Source organism: Enhydra lutris, unplaced genomic scaffold (assembly GCF_002288905.1).
Source record: "Enhydra lutris kenyoni isolate GAN:26980312 unplaced genomic scaffold, ASM228890v2 scaffoldscaffold75, whole genome shotgun sequence".
Lineage (NCBI taxonomy): Eukaryota > Metazoa > Chordata > Mammalia > Carnivora > Mustelidae > Enhydra > Enhydra lutris.
In genome coordinates, this window is record NW_019154159.1 from 3,201,018 (window position 1) to 3,228,378 (window position 27,361).

Genomic DNA, 27,361 nt, shown 5'->3' on the forward strand with positions numbered 1-27,361 from the left:
GCGCACCCTGTCATCTGAGTTCATCCGAACTAGTCCTTTACGTGCTAGGCACAGGAACCTTTTGTTGTACTTGCTGCAAATATTTTTAGAAGTTTTTTTTTATTTCTAATATATCATGTACAAAAATTCAAATTTTCATTTATCCAGTTCCTTTCTTGTTTTTCTATACTTTCTTACAGTTTTCTCTGTTCTGGAGGCTTACTGAGAATTCACTTCTACTTTCCTCCAAGTTTCTTCTCTTTTTTTTCCTCTATTTAAAAAAATAACTTATCTTTTACTACATTCTTTCTAAAGAGAACACATCTTGGGGCGCCTGGGTGGCTCAGTCAGTTAAGCGTCTGCCTTTGGCTCAGGTCATGATCCCAGCGTCCTGGGACCCAGCCCCATGTCAGGCTCCCTGCTTGGCTGGCAGCCTGCTTCTCTTTCTCCCTCTGCCCGTGCTCTCTTTCTCAAATAAATAAATAAAAACTTAACCAAAAAAAAAAAGACAGACCACATCTTCCTGCTGCACTGTAAAACTTGTCATGCAAACATTTAACTTTATGGAACTTACACTATGTCATTTAAAGTAAAATGGCTTTTGGGGTGCCTGGGTGGCTCAGTGGGTTAAAGCCTCTGTCTTCGGCTCAGGTCAGGATCCCAGGGTTCTGGGATCAAGCCCAGCATCGGGCTCTCTGCTCAGCAGGGACCCTGCTTCCTCCTCTCTCTCTGCCTACTTGTGATCTCTGTCAAATAAATAAATAAAATCTTTAAAAAAAAAAGTAAAATGGCTTTTGTGCAAATACAGTGTGTGTGACACATTATCTTTGCAATGCAAACGTGCGTGGCCAGTGGCGTGGCCCCGTGGTACTGACTCCCAGTCTGGAACAGAGTGACAACCCCCTTGGCCATTAGGCCATGGCTTTTCCTCGCCACACTCAATCCCAACGCCTCTATTTCTCATGCACTGGAAGGGAAATGCGGGATTTGCATAAGGACTAATGCCCTGCGGACCATGAAGGCCCTGTGGCCGGCATTAGGATCTGACCTTCAGACTAAAAGGAAAGAATCAGACACAGACCAGACGGCGGAAAGGACCAATCTGTTTTTGTTATAAGAACTGTGTTGTAGTAAGGAAACCACTCACTACTTTGCTAATAAAACTGATTTGTAGTAGAAAAATTCAAATACACACAAAAACAACTTCCAACAAAAATAACTGGAAAATGAGGATATTTCCCAACTGTTAACCTTTTACCACACTAGCTTTCTTGCTCACTCCACGTGTCTACACACGTATGTGTGACATTTCTCTTCCGAACCATCTGAATGTATTTTAGACATGATGTCCCTTTACTCCTACTCCTACGTATGCCCATGTACGTTTCTAAGAACAAGGACGTCTTCTTAACACACCCGCAACATAATCATCAAAAGCAGGAAATGAACACTGCTAGAGACTTCCCACATTTTCAATACTGAACTGTGAGGATAAAAAACACTTCTTCCCAGATGCTTCGGGTTGAGTGCGCATAGCAGCTGGCCCGGGACAGGGGCACGCTGAGCCACCGTCTGGTCCGCTCACTGGCCAGGTTTTCTCATCACTGTGTCTCCTCCCACCACCCTCTCCATCCCTGATGTCAGCTCCTGACCAATTTGAGAGAGAACATGGAATAAAACAGGACACACTGAGCTTTCCTTCCATCAGGCTGAGTACCCGAGCATGAAGAGGTCTGGGGGCCCCACGGTCCCCTGATAGGCACAGACAAGAAGGTCCGCTGCATAAACATGGATCTTTTGAAATATGTACCTTTCCAGTCAGCAGGGAGCCAACGCTCCCATTGCCAACGTTATTCTTCAAGTGGTCGGGAACCACACCTGGACGGCCGGGAAGGGAGGAGACAGTTCTGGGGAGGGAGCCATCAGGACTCTTCTTCGAGCCTGGAATTCTGTCAAAGGAAGAAATCGGAGTCAGAGATCTCTTACCGAAGCCACAGAGGTGTCCCCAGAGAACCCCGACTCCCCGGGCGAGCTTCTCTGAATGCCCAGAGAGCCCCACGCAGCTGAAGGTCCTCTGAGATGAGATTCTCGCTTTACCAGAAAGCCAGGGACCCCTGAGTCGCTGCGCCCAAATTTAGCAGAACAGCTACGAAGCAGTAAAAAGGCCTTCAGCCTCCATGTCCTCTGACCTCCAGGTCGCTGACGACCGGCCCCAAGGGAAGGTACCCGGCCGCGACCTCCCGGCTCTGGCAGGGCCCCTCACGGCCACAGAGGAAAGTGCATCGGTGCCATCCACACACAACGCATCTCGTTTGTGGCAACAGCAGAAAGAGGTAACTTCCCATTTCTGTTCCACGTCAGCTCTGTGTGGAGCAGGCGGAGGGAGTCCTGCGGACCTTCCCAGAGGCACTGGCTGTCGCTCAGCTGGGCTGGCGTGGTCGAGAAGAGCACTTCCCCGGGGACACTCGTAACGCCCCCCAGACGTGACCAGGACAAGAGCTGCCCGTTCCCCTCCCGTGTCTCCACTGCGCCCGCACAGCAGCAGGCCGGGGAGAACAGAGGGCAAGCGCTCACGGGCTGAGGGCAGGCGTCGCTCACCGCAGATAGAAGAGCACGTAGGCCTGCTGGTTCAGAACCACCTTGATGTTGCTGGAATGCACCAAGGAATCGTTCATCTGGTACCACTGTCCACTGCTCGCCTGCGGCAGCACAGGGTGCGGGAGGACAAAACGGGACGATCAGCACGCATCCCATAATCCTTAGGTTTTTTTTTTGTTTTGTTTTTTTTATTTAAGTTTTATTTTTTTTTAAACATATAATATCTTTTTATCCTAATCCTTAGGTTTTAAAGAAAGAACTAAAAAATCTGTGGAGAAATGCCGCATCTCTCCACGTGCTCATGAGTGAGCAGCAGAACATCTCACGCTCACCCGCCTCTGAATGGGACCACAAAGTGCGCTTTGAACCCGTTCCTTCCTGGTGCCCCAACAGCTGTGAGCTTTCCCCTTGAAGGGTATTCTGGTCTGCATGGCCCAGCATCTCCCACCAACATCCCCGGGCTCCAGCATCGGGCCCCGGAAGCAGCCCTCTCCGGCGTCCCATCCGAGGACAGGGACACTACAGCTCCTGGTGGGATGGGCTTTGAAGACATCCTTGCCCTCCATTCCCTGATGCAACAACAGGCCCCCGCACACGACAACATGGAGGCCACATCTGGAACTGCACCAAAAGGAACCACCCGCACGTGGGGCCGCTGACCTTCACATAGCAGTAGTAGTGGCCGGCGTGGCAGCTGTAGCCTGAGTGGACCAGGACCGCATACAGCCCGTACATGACAGGCTCTCCACTGCTCTGGGACATATACGGACGGATGTTCAGGAACTCCGGATAGCCCACATCCTGTAGGGAAAGCCAAGGATAAGGCAATGAAAATTCATCTGTGGGGGAAAGGGTCAATTCACCCGCTCCAGCCACATAAAATGCACGACTCCTCGGCTGGTCTTGGATCATCTGGGGGTAACCGGGCCTGTGGCAACGCTGTACCAAGAAGCCCCCTGGTCAAAGGTTAAAGAACAGGAGGCAACCAACCAGCCAACCAACTGACATGAAACCCTATCTTATCGTCCCACGAAGAGCTGCACGACCTACTCCTTTCCCTGCTCCGCACCCACGGCCACTGTCGCCCCGTGCAGGCCCCACGGGTAAGGTGAGAGGAACAGCTCAGGCCCTCCCCACCACTTGAGGAACAGGAAGGCGACGCCCAGGTCTGGGTCTATAGAGAAAAAGGCGTTCAGTCCACGGAGCCAACGATCACGGTAAGTCAGAACTACAGCTGCATGGGTCGGGACAAAGGTCATGCCAGAGTTTACTTCTAAATTTGGCAATTTTTCTGGCCCCTGAGTGGCTCAATTAAGTGTCTACCTTCAGCTCAGGTGATGATCCCAAAGTTCTAGGACCAAGTTCCGCATCAGGCTCCCCACTCAGTGGGGAGGCTGCTTCTCCCTCTGAGTCTCTCCCCCGCATGCTCTCTCTCACGCTCGATAGATAGATAGATAAATAAATAAATAAATAAATAAATAAATAAAATCTTAAAAAAAAAAAAAAAACCTGACAATTTTCAAAGGGAAGTATATTCAAATATTATTTTTGAATGGTAAGAGATCTACCTTCGTTTCTGTCTATACGCGCTTTAAAGAAAAAGATTCTTTGGAGAGAGAGAGCAAGCAAAGAGTGACAAAGAGAAAGGGAGAGAGAAATTTCAGCACATTCCCTGCTGAGCTCAGAGCCCGATGCAGAGCTTGATCTCAAGACCCTCAGATCACAACCTGAACTGAAAACAAGAGTCTGATGCTTCACTGAGCCACCCAGGCACCCTACACATTCTGACTTTGTAGAAATGAAGGCTAGGGGTGCCTGAGTGGCTCAGTGAAGTGTCTGCCTCAGGTCATGATCTCGGGGTCCTGGGATCGAGCCCCATATCGGGCTCTCTGCTCAGTGGGGAGTCTGCTTCTCCCTCTGCCACACCAGCTGCTCCCCTGCTTGTGCTCCCCATCAAACAAAATCTTTAAAATAAATAAATAAATAGTATAATTTACGTAAACTGCAGAGCTCTTAGGCGTGCAGCTGGAAGAGTACCACATGAATGTAACCCATATCCCATCAAGACACAGACATCAACCCAGAAAACTCTCTCACGTGCTGCAGAATAGCCCTGTCTCAGATACCCACGGCTGTGATTTCTGTCATCACTGATCAGCTCTGCCTGTTCTCAGCTTCACACCCGGACACACAGAGTATGTACTGTGCTGTCTAGCTTCTTTAGGCCCAGATAGCATCTGTGGTATTGACCCTACGTACCTTCCTCCTTCCAGTGACAAATTCGAAGTCTCGAAAGCCAATATATACAAGATCACGAACCACAGTGTAATCTCGCCACATACAGAACGCCAAAAATCAGCTTCTCAAACTGTTCCCACGGAAAACTAGTTCCAGGGGATGTCAAGGTGAAACCACAACGATCTCATTGACCGATGACGGCATCCCACTCCCTGATGCACTGCACACACGACAGGATGTAAGCTCGTTCACTGTTAGTGAAAGAATGCATGAATGGACCCCACACAATTAACTTCAGAAAATTCTTCACAAGAGGCACCTGGGTGGTTCAGTCGGTTGAGCATCTGACTTCAGCTCAGGTCATGATCCTGGGGTATTCCGGGGTCCTGGGACTGACCCCTGTGTCGAGCTCCCTGCTTGGACGAAGAGTCTGCTTCTTCCTCTGTCACCCTCCCCTCCCCCGACTTGTGTGCGCCCACTTGCTCTCTCTCTCTTAAATAAAATCTTTTTTTTTTTTTTAAACATTTTATTTATTTATTTGACAGAGAGAGAGATCACAAGTAGGCAGAGGCAGGCAGAGAGAGAGGAGGAAGCAGGCTCCCTGCCAAGCAGAGAGCCCGATGCGGGGCTTAATCCCAGGACTCTGGGATCATGACCCGAGCCGAAGGCAGAAGCTTTAACCCACTGAGCCACCCAGGCGCCCCTCTTAAATAAAATCTTAAAACAAAAACGAAACCTTGACAATAAAGCTCCCTCCTCCCGAAGATTCGAAATACAACACAGATTATTAATAAAGGCTCTGAGAAGGTCTGTAATTAAAAAAGGCCCTTCAGGGACGCCTGGGTGGCTCAGTTGGTTAAGCAGCTGCCTTCGGCTCAGGTCATGATCCCAGCATCCTGGGATCGAGTCCCGCTTCAGGCTCCTTGCTCGGCAGGGAGCCTGCTTCTCCCTCTGCCTCTGCCTGCCATTCTGTCTGCCTGTGCTCGCTCTCTCTCCCTCTCTCTCTGACAAATAAATAAAATCTTAAAAAAATAAATAAATAAATAAAATTTAAAAATAAATAAATAAATAAAAAAGGCCCTTCAGCTTGGCAGTTCCCAAACTCTGGTGAGCACAGACTGCTTTCAAAGTACAGCACAGTTTAAGTACAAAACACAGTATCTTGTAAACATATAGCACAAACATTCTGCAGAAACCAGCGTGGGAAATGCTGATATAAGCAAGCCCCTGCCACCACCAGTGAGGAAGTGGAGGCTCTGACAAGTGCCCTGCCCCAAACCATCTAAGTCAGTTCTAACCACTTTTATGATATGACATCTTCTATCAAAACACCATTGTGCAGGGCACCTGGTGAGCTCAGTTGGGGCAGCGTCCGACTCTTGATCTCAGGGTTGTGATTTCAAGCCCCATGTTGGGGGTAGAGTGATGACTTAAAAAAATAAAGTAAAATAAATAAAATGCCATTGTATTGAAGTAAGTTTTGGCTCCGCCTTCCACAAAAAGCCACAGTGCACAACTGCATCTATGTTCACCACAGAGCAGCATGCGGTAGAGGAGAGCCCCACAGCGCAGTGTTCGTGCTCATTCTTAAGGAAACCGTGAGCTTGTGTGTTGGGAACATGCCGCGCATATGCAGAGGCTGGGAAAAATAAACTAGTTAAGACAGTGGTTCTTGGGGAGCATGGGGGGCTCCATCGTTAAGTGTCTGCTTTTGGCTCAGGTCATGATCCCAGGGTCCTGGGATCGAGTCCCGCATCAGGCTCCCTGCTCGGTGAGCCTGCCTCTCCTTCTGCCTGCTGCTGCCCCTGCTTGTGTGCACTCTCTCTCTGTCAAATAAATAAAATCTCTAGAATAAAGAAAAAAAAAAAGACCGTGGTTCTTGAACTTGACTGTGTGTGACAACCAGTTAGGGACTCTGCGAACACACAGACTCATGAGCCCCGTCTTCAGCGATTTTTGGGCACTGGCTCTGGGGCAGTGCTGGGGCGACTGGATACCAGGGCGAAGGCTCACCTTCGTGATCTTCCCTCCACTGAAGTTGGCAAAGCGCTTGAGTGAGAGGGTTAAGACGTTGGATGTCCTGTGGATGGTGAAGCGCTTGCTGGCTGGGACCTTCTTCTTGCACCTGTGAGGAGGGCGCGTGGGAAAGGCGTCAGCCGGTGCTCGAGGAACGCTGTCCTCGTGGGCCCACAGCGGCGACACCTACTGTCGGCACAGGGGCTCCCCGTTTGAGGCGCGCGCCGTGTACATCCTGAGCGAGACACAACCCCCGCGACTTAAGCAAAGGACAGCCGGCGCGGGGACCCAAGGACCCGGGGGGAGCAGGACAGCTCAGAGCAACAAGGAAGCTCTTCCCCAGAGAACGCACTCGGTCTGACACACGGGCAGTAGCCCTGGGAGACCGCAGGGGCACCCAGAGCGGGGCTGGCCGAGTGAAAGCACCAAGAGACCAAGAGTGACGGGGCGACCCGGCGGGGGGGGGGGGGGGGGAGGGGGGGCACACGGCCCCGAGGGCACAGGGAAACGAATTACGGGGTGGGGGGGAGGCAGTGTTTTGGCGCGGGATGATAAACCTGAAAAGCGTAACCAAGGGAACTATTCTCCAGCGGCTGCAAATGAGCTGTTCGCCCACATGGGAAGCCTGCATGGCCCTCAGGAGACCCGGGCCCCGAAGGCAGCTCCCCCAGAACGCGGCACGGCAGAGCGGCTGGAGCGCGCGGCCACACGCGGTCGCCTCCCACGCTGGGCCCGAAGTCCCCGGTGAGGGCGCTCCTGGTGCAGCCCACGGGCAACATACGCGGACGTCCTCGAGCAATGCCGCGGCTACCCGAGCCCCGTGCCCGCCGGGCCTTCTGCGTCAGGACCTACGCTCCGCTCTGGGGACAGGACAACAGCCCGAGAAGGTGGGGGCGCGGCCACAAGAGGGTCAGGCAGGCTCCGGTGCTCCCGACGGTGGGTTCGCTTTGCCGGGGCAAAAGGAGACTTACTTGGCGCACATATAGGCGTTCTCTCCACTCAGGACATCTGGCTTCACGAAGAGTTCCAGAGCGCGCACGATGTTAGCAGCTTGCTGGGAGGATAAGCACAGGGGGCCACGTCAACCCGAGGCAGAGGCAGATTCCAAACAGGCCAAGTATAAGGTCTTTTCCAGGCTGAGGCAGCAAATCCCAGCAAGCAGCCCGCACCCCGGGCGCCAAGGCCCCCCCCCGCCGGCTGCAGCCACAGAGGGCTGGAAGTGGACGGGGACTGGCCTCCCCGCAGCCCCCACGCGAGCAGCTCTGTGTCCTGCCTCAACGGTGCGCTCGTGCCCGGGACACGGAGCTGCACTTTATCTTCCTGTGTGAATGCGCACAGGGAAAAGGTTAGAAATCCATGTGCAAAAATGGTGGCCCCTACCTTAAGGCAGGAGGATTTGCAGTATGTCCTTATCTGCCCGGTGAACGGGCCCCCACTGGCTCCCCCGCGCGCCCCCAGCCTCCCCGGCCAAGGACAAACACAACACGGCGGAGCCGTGGTCCGTACCCGGATCTCCAGCGCAACATCCAGGTAGGGGTCGTACGTGTCCGAGACGCTCTTGCACACCGAGCACTTCACTGCAACAGCACACGGAGGCGGTGAGGCGGCTGCAGGTGCCCCCAGCGCGCCACCCGCCATGTCCCCGAGACTTAGCCAGTCCCTCGTGAACCCCAGTGTCTGGAGAGCGGGCTCGCTGACAACCAGAGTTCACAAGGGAACGTCTGTCAAACCCAGCGCTTCACTGCCCAGCGCAGTGATGGACCTCCATCATCCACCTGACCGTGGCCTTGGTAGCTCTGAGTCCCCAGCTGGGTAAAGGCCATCCACGAAGAACTAAGGAACTCAGAGGAAAAATAATGCCACCCCCTTCTACCAATGCGGGACATTCTGCTCCAAACCTCCTCCTGGGAACAGCGACCCACGGGCAAGGGTACATTTTAGAGGAGGCTGGGGCCACTGTGGCTACCCCAGGTCTGCCCACCAGGAAGGGGCTCCACCTGGCCACGGACTCCTAGTCTCCCCTGGTTCATGTTCTTATCTTAGACAAAGGGATAGAGAAAAGCCTTCACTTACCACGGGATCTGAGATAGCCTCCAAAAATTTGATGGACCAAAGTAGTTGCCTGTGTTTGACGATCCAACCTGGAAAGGAGGCCACAGCCTTCAAGAGAAAGACAGAAGGCAGCCCCCCCCGCCCCTTTCATCCCCAGCCCAGCTCGCCTCTGGAGAATCCCACCACACAAGCATGGGTCTGGTCCGCTCGCCCTGGCTCTGGGCAGGCCCTCCGTTGTGCCACATTGCTCTGATGGGCCTGGCCCACCCCTGCACACACCACCTCAGACGTCCGAGATCCTCACCCTCTCCACAGGCTCCTCGCCCCCCAATGCACGGGAACGAGCTGTCGGAGAAACGCACCTAGTGCACCGAGTCTCAATGACACGGTGCCCCCCTCACCTGGAACCCACTCCTGCCCCCCAGCGCTCCCCACCTCAGTCCTGCAGTCAGCCCCACTCCTGGCTGCCATCACACGCCCAAGCCTCTTATCTGAAGAGAGGAGCGAGCGGGGACAAAACCCCCACCTCTGTATCTTTTGGCAAGACAGGAGCAGTCACGGCGAGGGCTCCAGGGTCAGGCCGGCCTATACTCAAATCCCCAGCCCCATTTACCAGCCAGGATCTGAGGCCGCCCTAGGCCTCGGCTACTGCTCAGCTGCCCCATAGACCCGCAAAACCGAGGACCCCCACCGCACAGCTCTTCGTGTGACGAAGGTTCTGCAAACACCACCCTGTCTCTAGCCTCTGCTCCTGGTATCCGCCTGCGACCCACGGAATCCAGCTCGGACTCACTCCTCGGAAACGGTCCCCCTCAGAGTCTCCTCTGAGACACAAATCCAGTAGACTGTAGTCTTTGTGCTGGAACACGACAGCCCTGGACAGAGCAGCTGGTCCCTCACGGGCATGCTCCCCTCTCTGCCAGGGCCCCCTGAGCCCCCAGCTTTGCAGATGTCGCTCCTGACTGCTGACTCCCGGGCCTGGCCAGGCACTCAGCAGTGCTACTTCCCAGCGCTCCCCTCCCCACCCCGTGCGTAAACCACATGGTGCCCTGCGCTGGGCTCCCCCTGCAGTGTGTGGGACTGGCCACGGGACCAGGCACGACAGTGCGGCCCAGATTCCAGGAGCTCACGGATGAGCGGGGCTGCACATTGTGGGGGACCCTCACGAGAACATACTTTCATTTTGCAAAATTAGAAAATAAAAAATTAACTGCCACCACGTATTTTTACTGCCGTTTGTCAAGAGGAGAAATTTTTTTTTTTATATTTATTTATTTGAGAGTGAGAGAGCGAGCGCACAAGCAGAGGGAGAAGCAGGCTCCCTGCTGAGCAAGGAGCCCGATGCAGGACTTGATCCCAGGACCCCGGGAGCATGACCTGAACTGAAGGCAGAAGCTTAGCTGACTGAGCCACCCCGGTGTCCCAAGAAGAGGACCGTTTTCACTCCCCAAACCATCGAGGGCATGACCTCAGCACAAACCGAAAGCTTGTGGCCCCGCACATGTGATGGCGGCTGCTGAAATCCAGGCGGCCCCCGAGCAGGCCTGGCCCGGCCGTTAGAACAGGAGGAGCAAACCATCGCACAGAACCCGCTCTCGGGACCCCGAGGCAGAGCAAGCTCCAAGCTCAAACCAGCCGTCAGGAGGAAAAAAGCCGGATTCCAGCAAGCTGCCTTCAGCAGTCCTGCAGGAGCCCCGCTGGAGATATAGGCTGGTCTCGGGAACACCGAGGGAGAGACCAGGGACTGAGGCAGCCCCGGAGTCACCCGGAAAGCCCGGCAGAAGGAGGGGCCTGCTGGGTCCTAAGACACAGGCCACGCCAAGGGCCGTCCAGTGCTTAGCCTCCGGGACACGAGGCACCCTGGATCGAGACCCATGCAAACCACCAGACCCAGGGGTGGTGCTGAAGCGGCCTCAGTCCCGCCCGGGCACCGGCAGAGGAAGACACGAGCAAGAATCAGAGACCTCGTCTGTGAGGACCGGCCCCCGGAAGCAAGCACCAGACGCGACCCCAGCTCACCTAAAACCCTCAAACCGGTGTCTGGGGAGAAAAAGACCGGCGTGACAAGTTTCACAGGTGGAGAAAGTGAACTAATGTGGCGCAGTGACGAAATCACGCTGGGAACGAAGTGGGAAGGCAAGGGGCCCAGGCGAGAAGAGATTCAAGTGGGCGCGGGGGAGGGCGCGACAAGGCGGAAAGCAGCCGGAGGGGAGGTCAAGGAAAACAAGGCCGCCAGAGAGAAGGTGGTCCTGTAGGAGACCCCCGTGACTGGAGGCCCTGACGCAGGCCTCCAACACCGAGCCGATACTGTCACGTGCTCCGGAGGTGACAGGGCTCTGACAACTGCGAGTGTCCCTGCTGAGGACAAGAGGCAGGGCGCACACCCCACCAGGGAAACCGCACCTGGGGGCACGACACACGGATGCACGACATCTGCCCCATTTACCGTCCTGCGCTCTCGAGCCACAGCACTCAAAGTGAGCCGAGCCAAGCGACGGCATTCGGCAGCGACGTGCCTGGGCTGGTAGAAACGGTATCTGCGCCCACGAAGCCCGAGTAGACGGGGCCACAGGTGCAGCCTCGCGACGTCCCTGGTCAGGTGTCTACCAAACCGACCGACGACGGTACGCTCAAAAGACGCTCCTAGTGAAATCCTCGGGCTTTAAACGGTGAAAAAAGATCCTGAATCATCTTGGTAAGGTCCTTGCAAGGTCAAGAGAGGGACTGGCCTCGGGCTTCCGGAACCCCGCATCCCCCAGCCCCGGCTGCCTGGGAAGCCCTGGCAGGAGGACAGGTCCACCCACCGCGGGCTTACTGAGTGGGGGAAAGACTGAAGCAAAGCTGGGGACGAACGCGGGAGGAGAACACAGTAAGGTAAGAGGTAAAGCACCTACGAGGCAGGCGGAGACGGAAGGATGGAGGTGCCGGGCCCCTAAACACTGACACACAGAGCCACGGTCCAGAGAAGAGCGAGGCCATGACCGGATCGGAGATCCAGGTCTTCTGAGCACCACACGGCAGTTAAGACGTGACCGCGCAAAGGGAAACCAGAGAGGGAGAAACGCGGCCAACGTGCCGTGGCATCATGGTAAGCCTCAGCATCGTGGCCGGGTCAGGACCCAACTCCAGTCGTCATAACAGATGCAAAGGGCTGAACTCGCCTACGAACGAAACAGGCTTTCAACAAAGATGGGACCGTGTGGGTATGTGGCCACAGCCGCGTCTACAGAGAAAAAGCTCCAGGAGGCCCAAGGAGGCGGGCACCTGCCAGGGAGAGGAGACCAAACACTCCGGCCCGGCGCAGAGACCGAGGCAGAGGAAGCGAGCACGGCAGGGCAGGCAGCCGGGCACCCGACCACCCGCCGACGCAGAGCACGCCGGGTCAGGTCCCGTGCACACGGGTCACAGGGCCAGCACGAGCGAGGCCCGCGAAGCAGAAATAGCATGAATGCGCTCTGCCCACACGTCCATCTAGTCTCAGAACCGAAAGGAAAGAAAGTCACTTCCACCCGCACATCAACCTGGCTCGTTCAGCTGACATGACTCTTACTTTTTCTCATTTCACGAAGAGCAGCGACGCCTTTCTCACGGACGGGTATGCGGAAAGCGTCCCACAATCCCCTGCACGGGGGCCTGGCCGTGCCTGGCTCACCTGACGTCAGCCACGCACATCCTTCCACCAACGCCCAGCCACTACTGTGCCCCGGACCATGGGAGGCTCACAGCCACCCACCCTGCCGCCCAGACGACACACGTGGACTCCGCCCTACCGCCCACAGGCCCAAACCCTGAACCTATCCATCCTACCTACCAACACGGCCCATCCCTCCCAGATTCTCCCATCCATGGAGCATCTGGGTAATGAGGCTGGCACGGTGGCACGTTCAGCTGCCGTCCTCAACCTCCCAGGTGATTTTGCTGTACGACCAGGGCTGGGAACTCCTTCTGGGGACGTGCTGTACCTACCTGCGTGGCAGGGAGGCCACGCCCTCCCCACCTGCAGGCTTCCCCCAGGACAGCCACACTCCTTACCTCCTCCCTCTCCCATCTCAGCCCTGCAGGGACTCCTAGCAGGCCTCCCGCAGGTAAGAGGGCAGCAGAATTCTCCTGGGAACAGCTCCCAGGGTTGCTCCGCTACAGCACTTACCACGTGACCTTGTAGACACTGGCCAATATCTGGCTGATCCCTCACTCTCTGAGCTCCTCCCACCCAAGAACCCAGTCTTTCACGTGGAAGTACTCAGTGCGAACCCAGTGCCTGGCACACAGGGAACATCGGCAAAGAGCTCAAATTGTTAGCTAGAGCCCAGGGCAGGGAGAGGCACGGAAAGGCAGCCCCAGCGTCCATCTGCCTGTAGGGACTGAAGCCGAAGAGCATGTGATCTCGATACACATCTCAGTACAGCGAGGGACAGATGCCAGAGGAACCCATGGGACGTTTTCTCAGGGTTTAAAAAGAACCGCATCACTGAGACCAGAGGTTTCCCACGATCACAGCTACTACTCGACTTTGTTGAAGGACATTCCGGATGCTTAAGCTGTTTAAGGAGCATTTCCAGATTCCAGGACTCAGTTCTACCCCAAGCCCAAGCAACAGCCCTGGAACAGGGAGCATTTTCAGCCTATTTCCTTTTGTCTGAACCCAGGCGCCAGGAGCTACGAAAACATCCCTGACCGTAACTGTTTCACAAAAGGGAAGACGTGGCAGGAAGTCAGCGATCTGTCACATGTGTCTGTCTCTGCTTTCCAGTCCGAAATGAAGACATCAGAACCAGGCAGAATGAAGCCTCAGTCATACACCTCCCACCCTCAGATGTCCCCGCGCTGTCATGAAGACGCTGGCATCCCTATCACCCACCCTGCCTCACAAGCACGAGGTGGTGTTTAAGAGATGGGTAGAGTCCAGGACAACAGCTGAAGGCCCTCAGAAGGACCTGCCAAAACGTTTTCCCTGTAGCGAGCTGCGGGGACGGGGCTCCCCCTCGGTGCCCGCCACCGCCCCCCCATCCCAGTGCAGAGCTGCACGGGCTGCGGGAACGGTCCTGCACCAGAGCTTCAGCAGGCACGGGACCTGACCCAGGTGTCCGTGGAGTGCGCCTGCCTCCCCGAGAACGGGCTTCAGCTGCCTCCCTGGCAGCGGGATCTGAAGCCCCTCAGGACAGAGGAGGCACATACTTGGCGCAGCCGTTCAAACAGGCCTTCTGCATGGCGTCCACGATATACCGGAGAAACTCGTGTGCGTCCTCTTGGTTCCCAAAGCGGAAGTGCCGAGCAATTTCTAAAGAGAGAGAGAAGCATCAGACCGGCAGGGACGAGCTCACGCCTTCTCCCCCGTCTCCCACCGCTGTGTGCTCATCGGCGACCCCCCGCCGTCCCCGGGGGCCAGCAGCAAGTGAGGGAACCAAGAGCTCAGCAGGAACCGTGTGTCCCAACCCCAAGTGCTCGAGGCAGGGGTTTTCTTAGGCGACCGGAGGGCCCACACTGTCCATACTCCACAGGAAGGCACAGATGCCGCACATCAGCGGGCACTAAGGGTGGGAAAGCCACTGGTGAGCCCGTTTTCCAGGAGCCAGCACAGAGCACAGGCAGGTCACAAGGACGCCGCACAAGGTTTCAGAAACCAACTGACCTGTGTCTTCTACTGAGCCAACAGGCGATCTGTGCTAACTGGTCCTGGGACATTCGGAAAAGCCCCAGCCTCCCCCTCCTCCCTGAGACACAGCCCCCAGCTAGCCCGAGCCTCTGTCCGTTAAGGGGTCAGCGCCCCCCGCCTCCCGACCCATACCAGCCCCTCAGCCGGTACTACCACGTGCTCCGAAGTCTGTGACGGGAGGTAACAGGACTCCTGGGGCTCGCTGCTGACTCCTCCCCACATCCCCAGTGCCCTGCGCCCCCAGCGCCACCACAGACTCGGGCTGAGCTGCCCTCCGGTCGGGGCCAGGGGACTCTTACTTTTCAGATCTCGGATGAAGGAGACGGGCTTGATGGCGTTGCCGCTGTTGGCGAAGGCCTGGACCGTGTGGTTCTGCATGAGGCACAGCATACAGAAGCCGCCTTGGCGACCTGCGCAGCACGAGGCGGTCCTGGTTGGTCAGAGCTCCCCACTCGCTCCCGACGCCCCCATCCAGACTGCGGGCCCCACAGGCAACCCCCCAGGCTCATGCTCCTGACCCGTGCGAGCCCTCTCCGCCTGCCCTTGGTGCTAGTTCCTGATAAGAAGAGGAAGTCTGATTCTCAAAAGGAAGCTTACAACAACATGTCGTCTACCTTCTAACCTGTGCCACGTGGTCAGTAAGTGAGAATGTTCCAGGGATTCCCGACAACCCTGAGTCTGCTCCTCAAACGTGGAACCCCTGTCCACGCTGACACGGCTCTGCCTGCGGAGAGCCCAGGCGGCCAGAGCGCGCGGCCACAGACTGTACAGAAACAGGTGCAGGCAGAGCTTGACTTACAAAGGGGGCCCAACTGAGACCACAGGCCGCGGCCCGCCAGTCCGTGCCACATCCGAAACGCTGTTGCTGCTAGGGCAGCAGGCTGGAGAGCAGTGCCTTCTAACCTTTACTGCAAATTAAGAGATATTTTACACACAAAGCACAAAGCCTGTACCACTCAGCTCCAGTCGAGGTATCTTCAAAGTAAAATGCCACTGTCACAGTGACGTCCCCTCCGTCGCACTGTCCGGAGTCTCTTACCGGAGGAACCACTAACCTCAGTGGGTCCCAACTGCTCCCGTTAACGTAGTTCCTGCGCCAACACTCGTGTAGACCCACACGCAGCAGGTGTGGTTAACCTTGCTTTGCACAAACTACACCACGTGGTATGTACTGGTCAGCGGTCCTGATGAAGCTCTGGGTCCTCCACATAGACTAGAGCTTCTCACCCAACGGAGACCACAGTTCACATACGTGTTCCTGCTGATACACACGGATCCTTCCTGCTATCACAGACAATCCTGCACCTGTCTCTGTGTCCAACCTTCTCGAAGGCATAAACTCACCACAGGCTTCTGGGTCCAAGGGCAAGCCCACGTTCAGTGCTGTCTCAGATACACTCCAGTACCGCCCAAGCAGACCCGGTCGTAACACAAAATGCACCACAAACCAGCTGTCCTCCCCGTGCAACAGCTCTCCTCACCCAGGTACTTCGACCCACTCCAAGTCAGTAACAAAGCAGCCTGCAGCCTGTGGTCTTTAGAAACAGAACACAGCTCAGGCTGGCAAAGATGTGGAGGGATGGGGACCACTCGCTGTGCACCGTTGCTGGGGATGCACACTGCTCCAGCAACTGTGGAAAAGAGGAGGGCACTCCCTCAAACAATTAAAAACAGAATTCCCAAACAGCAATCCCACTTGTGGGTTTACACGCAAAAGAAATGAAAGCAGGGCTTGAACAGGTTCTGTGTACCAGCCTTCCCAGCATTATTCGCAAGACGTAACAGAAGCCAAGTGTCCACCAACAAATGAATGGGTAAGAAATGCAGGATGTGCGCACAACAGACTATTACTCAGCCTTAAAAGCAGATCTGACACTTGCCACACCACCACAGATGAACCTTGAGGACGTGATGCCGCGTGAAGCCGGCCACGCACCGGAAGATCAATACTGTAGGGTTCCGGTTCCGCGAGTGGCTGGAGTCGCCCAGCTCACAGACAGAAGGGAGGAGGGTGGGCGCCAGGGGCTAGGGGAGGGGGACGGGCAGTCAGGGTTGAAGGGGTAGAGCTGCTGTGTGGGAAGAGGAAGGAGCTCTGGAGATGGATGGCTTCATCATAACGTAAATGTTTTTAATGCCTCTGAACTGTACCACCCAGAAGTGGTCGATTCTGGGGCACCCGGCTGGCTCAGTCGGTAGAGCATTCAACTCGACCCAACGGTCATGAGTTTGAGCCCCACGCTGGGCATAGAGAGTACTTGGGGAAGGAAAATTAAAAGAAAAACTTTTAAAATGGTAAATTTTACATTATATGCATTTACTGCAGTACCGAAGTTTTATCTAAAAAGAAATGCTAGGGGCACTTGGGTGGCTCAGTGGGTTAAGCCTCTGTCTTCGGTTCAGGTCATGGTCCCAGGGTCCTGGGATCGAGCCCCATGTAAGGCTCTCTGCTCAGTGGGGAGCCTGCTTCCTCCTCTCTCTGCCTACTTGTGATCTCTCTCTCTCTGTCAAATAAATAGATAAAATCTTTTAAAAAATAAATTAATGAAATAAAAGTTTAAAAAATGCTAACCCCCCCCAAATTAAAAAAATTGTTTAAAAATGCTACTATATACACACCCCTCTGGAGGATTCTTAGAAAAGTTTATATGAGCACCTTTACAAAAAGGGGAGACTTTCACTTCTCATTCCAGAGCTTTTGGATTCTTCTAACTCTAACCATTAATTATTTTTAAAATGACAATAATGCCTGAGGGGCTCAAATTTAGGCAAAAAACTAAAACATGTTATTAAAAGAACTTAAACACAAGCATTCACAATTGCAGTTTCAGAGTGATGCAGGGGGACCCTGGGACCCTGGAGCCTTCACAGCACAGGCATCCTGAGGGAGGGCGAGAGAGCCCACCACGAAGAGGGGCCAATCCCGGCTGCTTCCACTCGCGCCCTCGCTCCCATGGGCTGCAGAGCACGTGTGGCGGGTTACGGGGATTTCCGGTGTCACCGACTTTGGCTACTCCAACCCTAACCGAACTGACGAAGGTCCTGCCGAGGAAGCTGGGTGAACGGGAGAAGGACAGAGCGACCCAAGTCCGGAGAGCAGGGTCTCCTCACCACAGTCACGAGAGAAGAACGGCGCCGGGTGCCGGGGGGGCTCAGTCAGCTGAGTGTCTGACTCTTGATCTGAGCTCAGGTCATGACCTCAAGGTCACGGGACGGAGCCCCACCTCAGGCTCTGCACTGGGCCTCTGAGTCAGCTTGAGAGTCTCTCTCTCCCCCCACTCTGTCCCTCCCCCCACCAAGTGGGCACTCCCTCCCTCTAAAAAAAAAAAAAAAAAAGGCTTAAAAAGACAAAAAAAACAAAAAACTCCCACAATGACAGCCCAGTCAAGTCTTGCTAAGAGTCTACCCAGAACGCCCACGACATCACCAAGGTCACTACCGAAACAGATTTATGACCGACTTCACCTGCCAGGGCCCGGTGCCTCGGTATGTCAACTGCAGCCACCGCGGAGCCACCACCATCACAAGATGCTTAAAATGCCATCTCCAGTGCATGTCGCCTTTCACTCATTTAAAAAGAAGCAACATAACGAGCCTCCCGGAACACATCACACAAGCACGTATCTGAACGCTGCCCCTCTCTTGCTCCCATCTCCCTGCCTCGGGCTCTATCCTGATTTCCTGACTTATTTTCATTGTTCACCAATTTAAAAAAATCATTTTTTAAGTCTTATCCCCTACGTGGATACCTAAACACTGCATCGTCTTGTTTTCCAACTCCACAAATAACCATTCAGGCTGGACGCAACATTTGGGGCTTTTCTGGGTATTAGGCGGCTGCGCGCACGGAGCGGTCCTCCTTCCCCCGCCTCGCTGCTCCTCCCGCAGGGGCCCGCGCCGCGTTTCAAGCATCCATCCTGCTGACGGGGACCTGAGCGGCTTAGCTTGCTGCCTGCAGACGATTTTACACAGGCGTCCTGGCAGGCACGGACCAGAGCTCTTCTGCAGGTGGAGACCCGCTGGCTGGTAGGTTGCCTGGAAGCTGAGGCCAGTTCAGACCAGCATAGAAGGTTCTCCCTCGTCCTCACGCTGACACTTAGTACCGCTCGGCCTCTGCCGGCACACCCATCACAAAGGTGTCACTGCACCTGTCACTTCGAGAGCATGTCCCTGGTTCCTGTCTCTCCCTACACTCAAACCACGAGTTTCCTCTTCTGTAAAATGCCGGTTCATAATTTTCTGTTGCTTTTTTATGAGTGCTCTTTCCCTTGTTGGTCTGAACTATTTCCACATTCTTGGTAGCGATCCTTTGTGGGTTGTGTGTCCTGGGTCTTGCCTCCAGTTCGTAGCTCCCTGTTTGCCTTTTAAGTGTTTTCTGGGAACAAATGTTAACTTCAATGCAGCTGAATGTGTCATTTTTCTTTTATAGTTGGTGCCTTCTGGGCCTTAAGAAATCTCCCGTCCTGAGGTCAGAAGGAGACTTACCAATGTTTGCTGTAAGAATCGAACATTTACTTTTGATATTAAATTTTTAACGTGTTCTCTGTGCACAGGTATGCCGTGAAATGGGGATCCTATTCGCTTCTTCCATACGTAAGCCCGAGTTCCTGTAAAGTTCCATTTATTTCAAATGGGAGACACGTGGAGAACCAACACGTGAAGAACCAACACCTCCAGGTGTACGCAGGTCCCTGGGCTCTATTCCATTCCTTCGGTGAGCAGGTCCCCTCCCTGATCCAAAACTATGACGTCTTAATCTAACTTGACAAGACTTCATAGTTGCTAAGGTGCCTCTTCTCATAGTCTCCTTCAGAGGTGTCTTGGTGATTTGGGGTCCTTCGCCCTGCTTTTCCACATAAACGTTAGAATCAGGTAGAGTCACGTTAATTGGGGGAGAATCAACATTTTGTGACAGTGGGGCTTCCCTCGGAAGGCAGCTCTCTTCAGGCATGTAGACGACTGTGTCATGTCTTCCAGTGAAGGATTTCTTGGTAAATTTAAACCTAGATGCTCTATCACTTTTGTTGTGATTCTAAATTTTACAGTGGTAAAAAAAATTTTTTTTAAGATTTTATTTATTTGACAGAGACAAGCAGGCAGAGAGGCAGGCAGAGAGAGGGGGAGGCAGGCTCCCCGCCGAGCAGAGAGCCCGACGCAGGGCTCCAACCCAGGACCCTGAGACCATGGCCTGAGCCGAAGGCAGAGGCTTTAACCCACTGAGCCACCCAGGCGCCCCTATGGTGGCAAAATTTTTTTAAAAACTTTGTTATTTGGTGTAGAGAAATTCAACTAACTTTTTTTTTACACTAATGTCACGTCTCGTCACACTGCCAAATTTCTACTTAGATTCTCTCGCTTTTCAATGCAGGAATGTCATTTTCAGGGAACAAAAGCGCGCTCCCTCCTTCTGCCTCCTAGGTCACGGCTGGGGTAGCACCGACACATCTTCGGCACAAGTGGCGAGAGGCCCTTGCTTCCCTCTGCATTCTGAAGGGTGTGCTTCCCATATTTTCCTATCTAGAACGCTTTTTTGTAGTGCTTAGTAGATGCCCTTTATCAAGGTAAGGGAACTCCTTCCTGTTGCTCCTTCGCTAGTTTATCATAAACTTCTTCTGGGGGCACTGCTTTCAGGCAACCTCTCTCTCTCTTCCAATCTGTTGATACAGTAATTAAGGAAGCAAACTTAGCAGTCTCTTCAGTAGCACTTACCGTGCGCCAAGTACTATTCTGAGCACTTTACGCCAGTTGTTCAAGCTTCCCAAGAGCTCTATTGGGGAGATGATACTCTTACTTGGCCGATGAGGAACAGGGAGCTTCTAGAAGGTTAGGTAACATTCCAGGGATCACAGCACTTCGGGGGCAGAGCCAGGACAGGGCCCAGCAGGCCCACCTCCGGAGGAGTGGGTTCACCTGCCGTGCTGTGTGCGCTCCGTGGTCACACTCCGAGGACAGCCCTGCATCACCAGGATGAACACGAGCTGCTCGCGGTGTGGCAGAGATGACTGCCTGCGGCAGTATTCGGTCTAGAAGTTCTGTAACTTCACTCGTAAATGGGACCGTACTGTTGCTTTCTCCTCCTGTACCTGCTTAATTCTGTTACCCAAGAATCTAATAAAGTGAGCTGAGGGTTCTCTATTCTCTGGCAGAATCTGTTTCTCTACGTTTTCATAAAGCTCGCCCAGAAACGATCTCAGCCTGGTAGTCTCTTCATGGGAAGATTTTTAACCACCAATCCAATTTCTTGCATAGTCAGCAGGCTTTCTGCTTGCTCCGGTTTTGCTCTGTGACATTTTATCCCAGCTTTGTCCTCTCATATCTCTCCTCTGGGGTGCACCACATAAGGGACGCAGCACAGACAGGTACCCCCGTGAACGTGGGGTCATCGAAGGTCCATGTTTTGTACGTGTTTTTTAAAAACAGCCTTTCTCCCCTTGGATACTCATTCACAGAACAGGCTGGGACCAACACTCTACCCCAGTGCCCGGCTCCCATGGCCTGGCCCACAGCGGGCACACAGCAGATGGAGCTTCCGTCAGCCACTATGTCGCCGGCTCCGCTCCTGAATCTGCCGTGGGCCGAGGGCTGCTAGCACCATGGCCTCATGGGTCCGTCTCCCCAGGAGACCGGCCGGTCCCCCGCCTCCCAGCCCACCCGCAGCCGCCAGCGGCACTCACAGTTGCGAGTATGCTCCTTGGAGAGCAGGTAGCTGGCCAGAGGCGGGGTGTAGGTCAAGCACTGGAGGGTCGAGTTCAGGAAGCAGGTGTTGCCGAGGTTGTGAAGTCCCGCTCCCACGCGGTAAACCCGCTCCCACTTCAGCGACAGCCGCTCCGTGGGGAAGAGCACTTTCTGCGGGGCGGGGACGCCATCACCGCTGCTCTCGTAGGCGTGCTCGCTGCCTGCGAGAAAGGGACAGGGAGGAAAGCAGGGCTTAAGTCTGCGCCCAGGGGAGTCATGAAAAAGAAATCGCCGACAGGCACACTCCGCGTGCACTTGACAAGACGCGGTGTCGAAGGGTAACCAGTATCCCCTGGAAGTTACTAGAAAGCCCCGGCGAAAACCCAGTCATCCCGTGGCTCCCGCGGACTGCTCAGGTCTGGAATTCCAGGAGCCCTCCATGGAGGAGGAGACGACACCCGGGGAACGAAGAGCTAGAGCCAGGCCTTGGCACTCCGAAGCCCGGCCCGTTTCTCCTGCTCGTTTCCTAGCCCCGCTTTTGATCTTATCAAACACACATAGTCCCAAGGGTTCCTAAAGATACAGATGCCATCGTGAGGCAACCCCGCGTCACTACTTCTGTAACTATCGAGCACCGACCCCAGAGAAGCGTCCCCACTCCGACCACATTCTGCTCTTGTCCCCCCAATCTGTCAACACTCCGTCCACCGTACGACCAACACACAAGGGTGGGGCCCCTTCTGCCCACCCCCGGGGCGTCCGTACCCTGTCTCCTGGCCTGTGGCTCGTCTGCACTCCTGTGGCGACTCGCTCCCTCCGTTTTAGGGTTCAGCAAGACATATTTGCTCTTTAAGGACTCCAGCTGATAGGAGAAACTCTTGCTGGCTGGCTCGAACTCGATCTTCTGTAAAAGGACCTTCTTGGCAGAGGAGGCCAGAAGCTTCCCCAGCTCCCCATCGTCAGCCGAGTCCTTGCGGCCGGGTTTCAGGGCTTCCTTCAGCTTATCGACTATGGGCATGGTGCATCACTGTAGGGACAAGAAGGAGCACAGAGTGACGAGTAACTAAGTCCCAGGAACAAAGCGTCACTTCTCTGAAAGTCCCCTCTGGTCTTTCCGGACGCTGAGCACCACCAAGGTTACTCTGGCTTGGCTGCCAGCCCCACGAAGGAGGCATGAGACACGGAGACACACTACCGACCGCCGGGACAGAGCCCACGCCTCCGTCGGGAAGGGAAGGCACTTCCACAAACAGCACTAAAGAGACGAGGGTGGCGCCGGGAAGCCGGAGGGCCCTGTGGCGTGTCCTTGTTCAGCGACTACGGCCTCGGCCTGGTGCAATCTCCTCTGGGGTGACCACGTGGCCCTAACGTCTGCTCAACAGTGGGGACCCTGGTGCTCGGAGGACGCTCCGGCTGCACACACAGACCCACGCGCTTCCAGAACGAGCGCGGTGAGTTGCGGCGCACGCCTCTGTGCTCGGGCTCGAGCTCTTCCAAATGAAGGCCGGAGGGCACGCGTCATCACTGAAACGCTGCGCGTCCACACCGACACGCACTGTAAGTGCAACACACGCAACAGATCTCAAAGACTTGGTGTAAGAATGTAAAACATCTCAGTAATTCTGAGCCTGGTTACAGGCTGAAATGATAATATTTTACACACACTGGGTTAAGGAACATGAAAATCACTTTCACTTGCTTTTTATTATTTAACGTGGCTACCGGAAAATTTTAAATTATACGTGTGGCCTGTGTTAGCGGACAGCGCTCGTACAGATGATCGTTCTGAAAGTGCGGGAGGGGAGACGGGACGGTGGTGAGACCGGCACGGTACACGCAAGACACCCAAATCTCAAGAGGGAAATGACGGCTCCGGGTGGAGAGCGGCAGGCCTGGCTTATTCCCGCACCTATCGGCCCTAAATTCCAGGGACAACCACTGTGACCTCCCAGCTCCCCTATTCTGTGTAAAACAGGGGGCTGAAAGCAGCACCAAAGGTGGATTTGAGGTTACCGCGGTGAGAGCGTGCTGCAGCGCTGGAAACACGACTGACCAGGAATCCCCCCCCCATCACCTCTGACTGCAGGTCACTACCTTTCAACTCAACCATCCCAGCCAGAGCTCAAAGGCAATCTGAGTCACAGTTAGAAAAATAAGTTGGTTAACTGCTCACTGTCACCACAAAAAGGAGGACTCCGTTAGGTATCTGGCCTCCAGCCAGCCACAGGGGACCGCCGTGGCAGGAGGAGCCTGAAACTTAGTGACAGCATCTCTTACTAAGTCGTATCCTTATGGAGCATCTCACTCCCCACACGGGTCAAATTTCTTTATCTATAAAAACTTGTGTGGGGGCGCCTGGGTGGCTCAGTGGGTTAAAGCCTCTGCCTTCGGCTCAGGTCATGATCTCAGGGTCCTGGGATCGAGCCCCACATTGGGCTCTCTGCTCAGTGGGGAGCCTGCTTCCCTCCTCTCTCTGCCTGCCTCTCTGCCTACTTGTGATCTCTGTCAAATAAATAAATAAATTCTTTAAAAAAAAAAAAAACTTGTGAGGGCAGGGGGAGGCACGTTTGGGGGTTCAGTTGGTTGGGCGTCTGCCTTCGGCTCAGGTCGTGATCCCAGGGTCCTGGGATTGAGCCCCACATCAGGCTGCTGCTCACTGGGAAGCCCGCTTCTCCCTCTGCCTGTGGCTCCCCCTGTTTGTGCGCATACTCTCTGTCTCTATGAAATAAATAAATAAAATCTTAAAAAAAAAAAATTTCTGCAGGGGCATCTGGCTGGCTGAGTCTGTACAGTGAGCGCCTCTTCATCTTGGGGCTGAAGGTTTGAGCCCCATGTTGGGTGGAGAGATTAGTTAAAAATAAAACCTTTTAAAAAAAATCTGCAATGAGTAAAAATGTAAGAGACTTCCCCCCCCCAAAAAAAAGCAAGCACAAGGGGCGCCTGGGTGGCTCAGTCGTTAAGGGTCTGCCTTCGGCTCTGGTCGTGATCCAGGGTCCTGGGATGGAGCCCCACATCCGGCTCCCTGCTCGGCGGGAGCCCTGTACTCCCTCTCCCACTCCCCCTACTTGTGTGCCCTTTCTCTCTGTGTGTGTCTGTGTCAAATAAATAAAATCTTAAAAAAAAAAAAAAAAAAAAAAAAAAAGCAAGCACAAGTTCTTTGATTTGAGGAAATAAAAGAACCTTTCCCAAGGGGAATTATCGAAGTGTTCCCACCCACTGAAGCACTGCTCCTGGGCTACAAGCCAGCGACGTGGGGAAATGAAAAAGGACTTCGAAGTCTGTGCGGGCTCACCTGGGACGGCTGACCTCGGGCGTGTTGGGGCTGCAGCATGGGGTCAGGTTCCGGCCAGACTGGGCAGGCGCAGGGCAGGACCCTCCGGCTCATGAGCTCCTGGGCTGCGCCCCATGAAATCACCAAAGCTGCGAGTCTGTTGTCCCGAAGGGGCGTCAGAATCTGTGGGGTGAACAGGGCACCACGTGAGGCCGCTCTCTTCCACCATCTCAGCCCCACGGCACCGACCCAGGGCGGGAAGGCAGGCTGTCTGTCTGGAAGAGTCTGTTGGAAGGAGTATGGACGGAGCTGGGAGGATTCTGGAGTCTGGGGAAGAACTGAACAGACTCGCTACAAGTTACTACAATGTGCGTGATAGGAAAACACTGCCCTTGGCTTGGTATCTTAACCTTCAGGCCCGTGACAAGCCCAGTGAACAAAAATCTTCAGTGAACTCCAGTCTAAATCACTTTCCAAAGAGTGAAAGGTCCGACTTCCAGATTTCATAAACCAGAATTTCCAAAAAAAAAGAAAGGAAAAGAATCGAAGGAACAGTAAGAATTACCATATTTTCACTTTGCTAAGGGCAGATATTTTTCCTTTAACTACCATCCACAATCACTGTAACTACATTAAATTAAAATACTTAACAATGTATTTCTGCGCAAGCATTCAAATATGTACAAGGTGGTGGGAACAACACAGGGACCACCGCGTGCCCTTACTCAGCACCAGTCATTGCTGCGCAAGCCACTCCGGATTCCTCTCCTGTCCCCACATTACTGACAGCAAATTTCAGATACATCATGCCTCACAGCCATAAATAAAAGTATACCAACACCAAAATAAATGGGGGCCATGATGAACATGATCTCAGAATAAAAGCCAATCGCTAAGGTGAAGCTTCCAATCTCACAAAAATCTCCTTATAATATCCCTGTCTTAGTCCAAACTCGTACCTCCACGTGGACAGACGGACATGGGCCCAAGGGCAAATGTTCGGGAATCAAACAGCAAGACGACAAAAAGAACTCGGCAGATAATAACCAATAACCCAATTTATTTCAAGAGAAGAGATTTAAAGGACCATCTATCCCACAGCCTACTCCTCACGGTGGAAGTCAGAGATTTTGAACAATTTTTCAATTTCTGACAAAGATCGACCTCTATGTCACCAGTTCCACCCAAAACATCAACAATAACCAAAAAAATGTGCTCTCTCTGAGGTGTAGGAACCCAGAGAAAAATGTCCTTGTAATCAGCAGGCCCTCTGATGTACACGTTTGACAGGACGCGCTTCAAAACCCAGCAAGGGTGCTCCCTCCGCTCCACCGTCCAGGAACCGCTCAGGCTCCTCCAGGCCCCTTTCTACGTCCAGGAGAAGGAAAACAGCATCCGCAGAACACCCTTCAAGCATATTCTCTCCCCCTCCTCCCTCTAAATGCACTTTTCCGGGATGAAATGCAACCAAGACTCACAGGGTCAACCACGTGCTGGTGGGGGAGGAGCCCAGATGGACAGAGCCTGGGGCCTCCCAGGGGCACTTTCACAGGGGCCTCCGGTCCCCGCAGAGCCTGCAGAACACAGGTCTCCAGCCGGGAAAGGGTAAGCAGAGCCTCCCTCTCCTTGGAGGCCTGGTTCTAGGCGTCTCTTACAGAAACCAGGCTGGCCACCATGCTTTCCTCTCTCATCTGTCTCCGTTTCAGAAGCTCCTCTGCCTCGCCCCTAGTACCCCAGGGGAGGCTCAACTCTCCCGAATAAAACACGGGGTATTTTACAACCCCACAGCTTGTCCCCACCCACCCACATTCACCATAACCATGACCCTGAAGAAGGTTACCGTCTCCAGGGATAAGTCTTTCCCACATTTCTTACTAAAAGGGAGGGAAAATGAAATTTCAGCCGTGCTGTCCAGCAGAACAGGCTCCTCCAGATTTTGACTTAAGGCATTCCAGGGGAAGTCTGGGTCCTGCCCTGGTGATGCTTCCCTGGGAAACGGCTGTGCCCAAAACCGACAGAGACCACTGCCTTCCCCGACTCCCCGGGGCTCCAGGCTGGGGCAGCTCTCTCCCCCACCACCGGTCGGGGTTCCCCGGGAACAGCAAAGCGCGCGCCTCCCCGACCCTCTCTGCGGACCCCCCCCAGCCCCTCGCGGGCGCACAGCCCTGGGCCTTCCCTGCGGATCCTGAGTCCTTGCGGACCGCGCGCCCCTGACCTCCCCGTGGACCGCCGAACTGCTCACGGGACGGACCGTAAGCCTCCGACCTCCCCGCGGACCCCGGAGCCTTCGCAGACCGCGCGCCCCTGACCTCCCCGCGGACCCCTAAGCCTCTCCCGGACAGCACGGCCCCGAACCGCTCGCTAACGAAGTAGCCCTGGGCCCTCCCCACGGGCCCCCGAGCCCCTCGCGGCCGCGCGGCCGTGTCTGCCCCGGTGCAACCCCCTGCAGGCCGCACCTTCCCGCGCCCCCGGCCCAGCCGAAGCCCTCCACCCGGCCAGACGCGCAGCCTCCCGTCGGCCTGCGCGCCGCCGAGATCCGGCCCCAGCCTACCCGGCCCTCGGCGGGCCCGGCTGCAGGCCCGCAGCGCTGGCGTCTTCTCGGCCCGGGCCCCGCACACGCACCATCCGGGCCTCGGGCGCCTCACACACGTGTCACGGCGACGCTTAAAGGCGCCGCGACTGGCGGCCCGCGCTGCGGGACTCGGAAGGTCGTGGTGGCTTTAAGAGACGGGGCTAGCTGCGTCCCCGCTCCCTGGGCCCGCCCACAGCCGTTCTACGTGGCCTATACGTCACCCTGCCCCCCGCGGCCCCTCCAGCCTACGCGATGACGCAGACACGCAGAGCCGGAGTCACCCCGCCCCCTGGGCCGGAGCCCCGCGCGT

At 54.9% G+C, this 27,361-nt stretch overlaps 1 protein-coding gene across 3 annotated transcripts in view; it reads right to left on the reverse strand.

Moving 5' to 3' along the window:
* The window catches only part of LOC111160250 (ubiquitin specific peptidase 36), a 38,131-nt gene extending 11,027 nt beyond the window's left edge, over positions 1-27,104 (reverse strand). For 2 of the 3 annotated variants that reach the window (XM_022523174.1, XM_022523176.1), the window contains exons 1-13: positions 27,031-27,104; positions 24,501-24,662; positions 21,974-22,235; positions 21,208-21,429; positions 14,836-14,946; positions 14,059-14,161; positions 8,905-8,972; positions 8,338-8,408; positions 7,803-7,885; positions 6,829-6,940; positions 3,238-3,378; positions 2,578-2,678; positions 1,790-1,928 (exon numbers count right to left, since the gene is read on the reverse strand). In XM_022523174.1, coding sequence (XP_022378882.1) covers positions 1,790-1,928; positions 2,578-2,678; positions 3,238-3,378; positions 6,829-6,940; positions 7,803-7,885; positions 8,338-8,408; positions 8,905-8,972; positions 14,059-14,161; positions 14,836-14,946; positions 21,208-21,429; positions 21,974-22,226 — 1,404 coding nt within the window. In that variant the 5' untranslated portion in view covers positions 22,227-22,235; positions 24,501-24,662; positions 27,031-27,104. Of the gene's footprint in view, positions 1-1,789; positions 1,929-2,577; positions 2,679-3,237; positions 3,379-6,828; positions 6,941-7,802; positions 7,886-8,337; positions 8,409-8,904; positions 8,973-14,058; positions 14,162-14,835; positions 14,947-21,207; positions 21,430-21,973; positions 22,236-24,500; positions 24,663-26,935; positions 26,978-27,030 lie in introns of those variants that run through there. The other variant, XM_022523175.1, reaches the window with a different exon arrangement.
* Between the last annotated feature and the right edge of the window lie 257 nt (positions 27,105-27,361).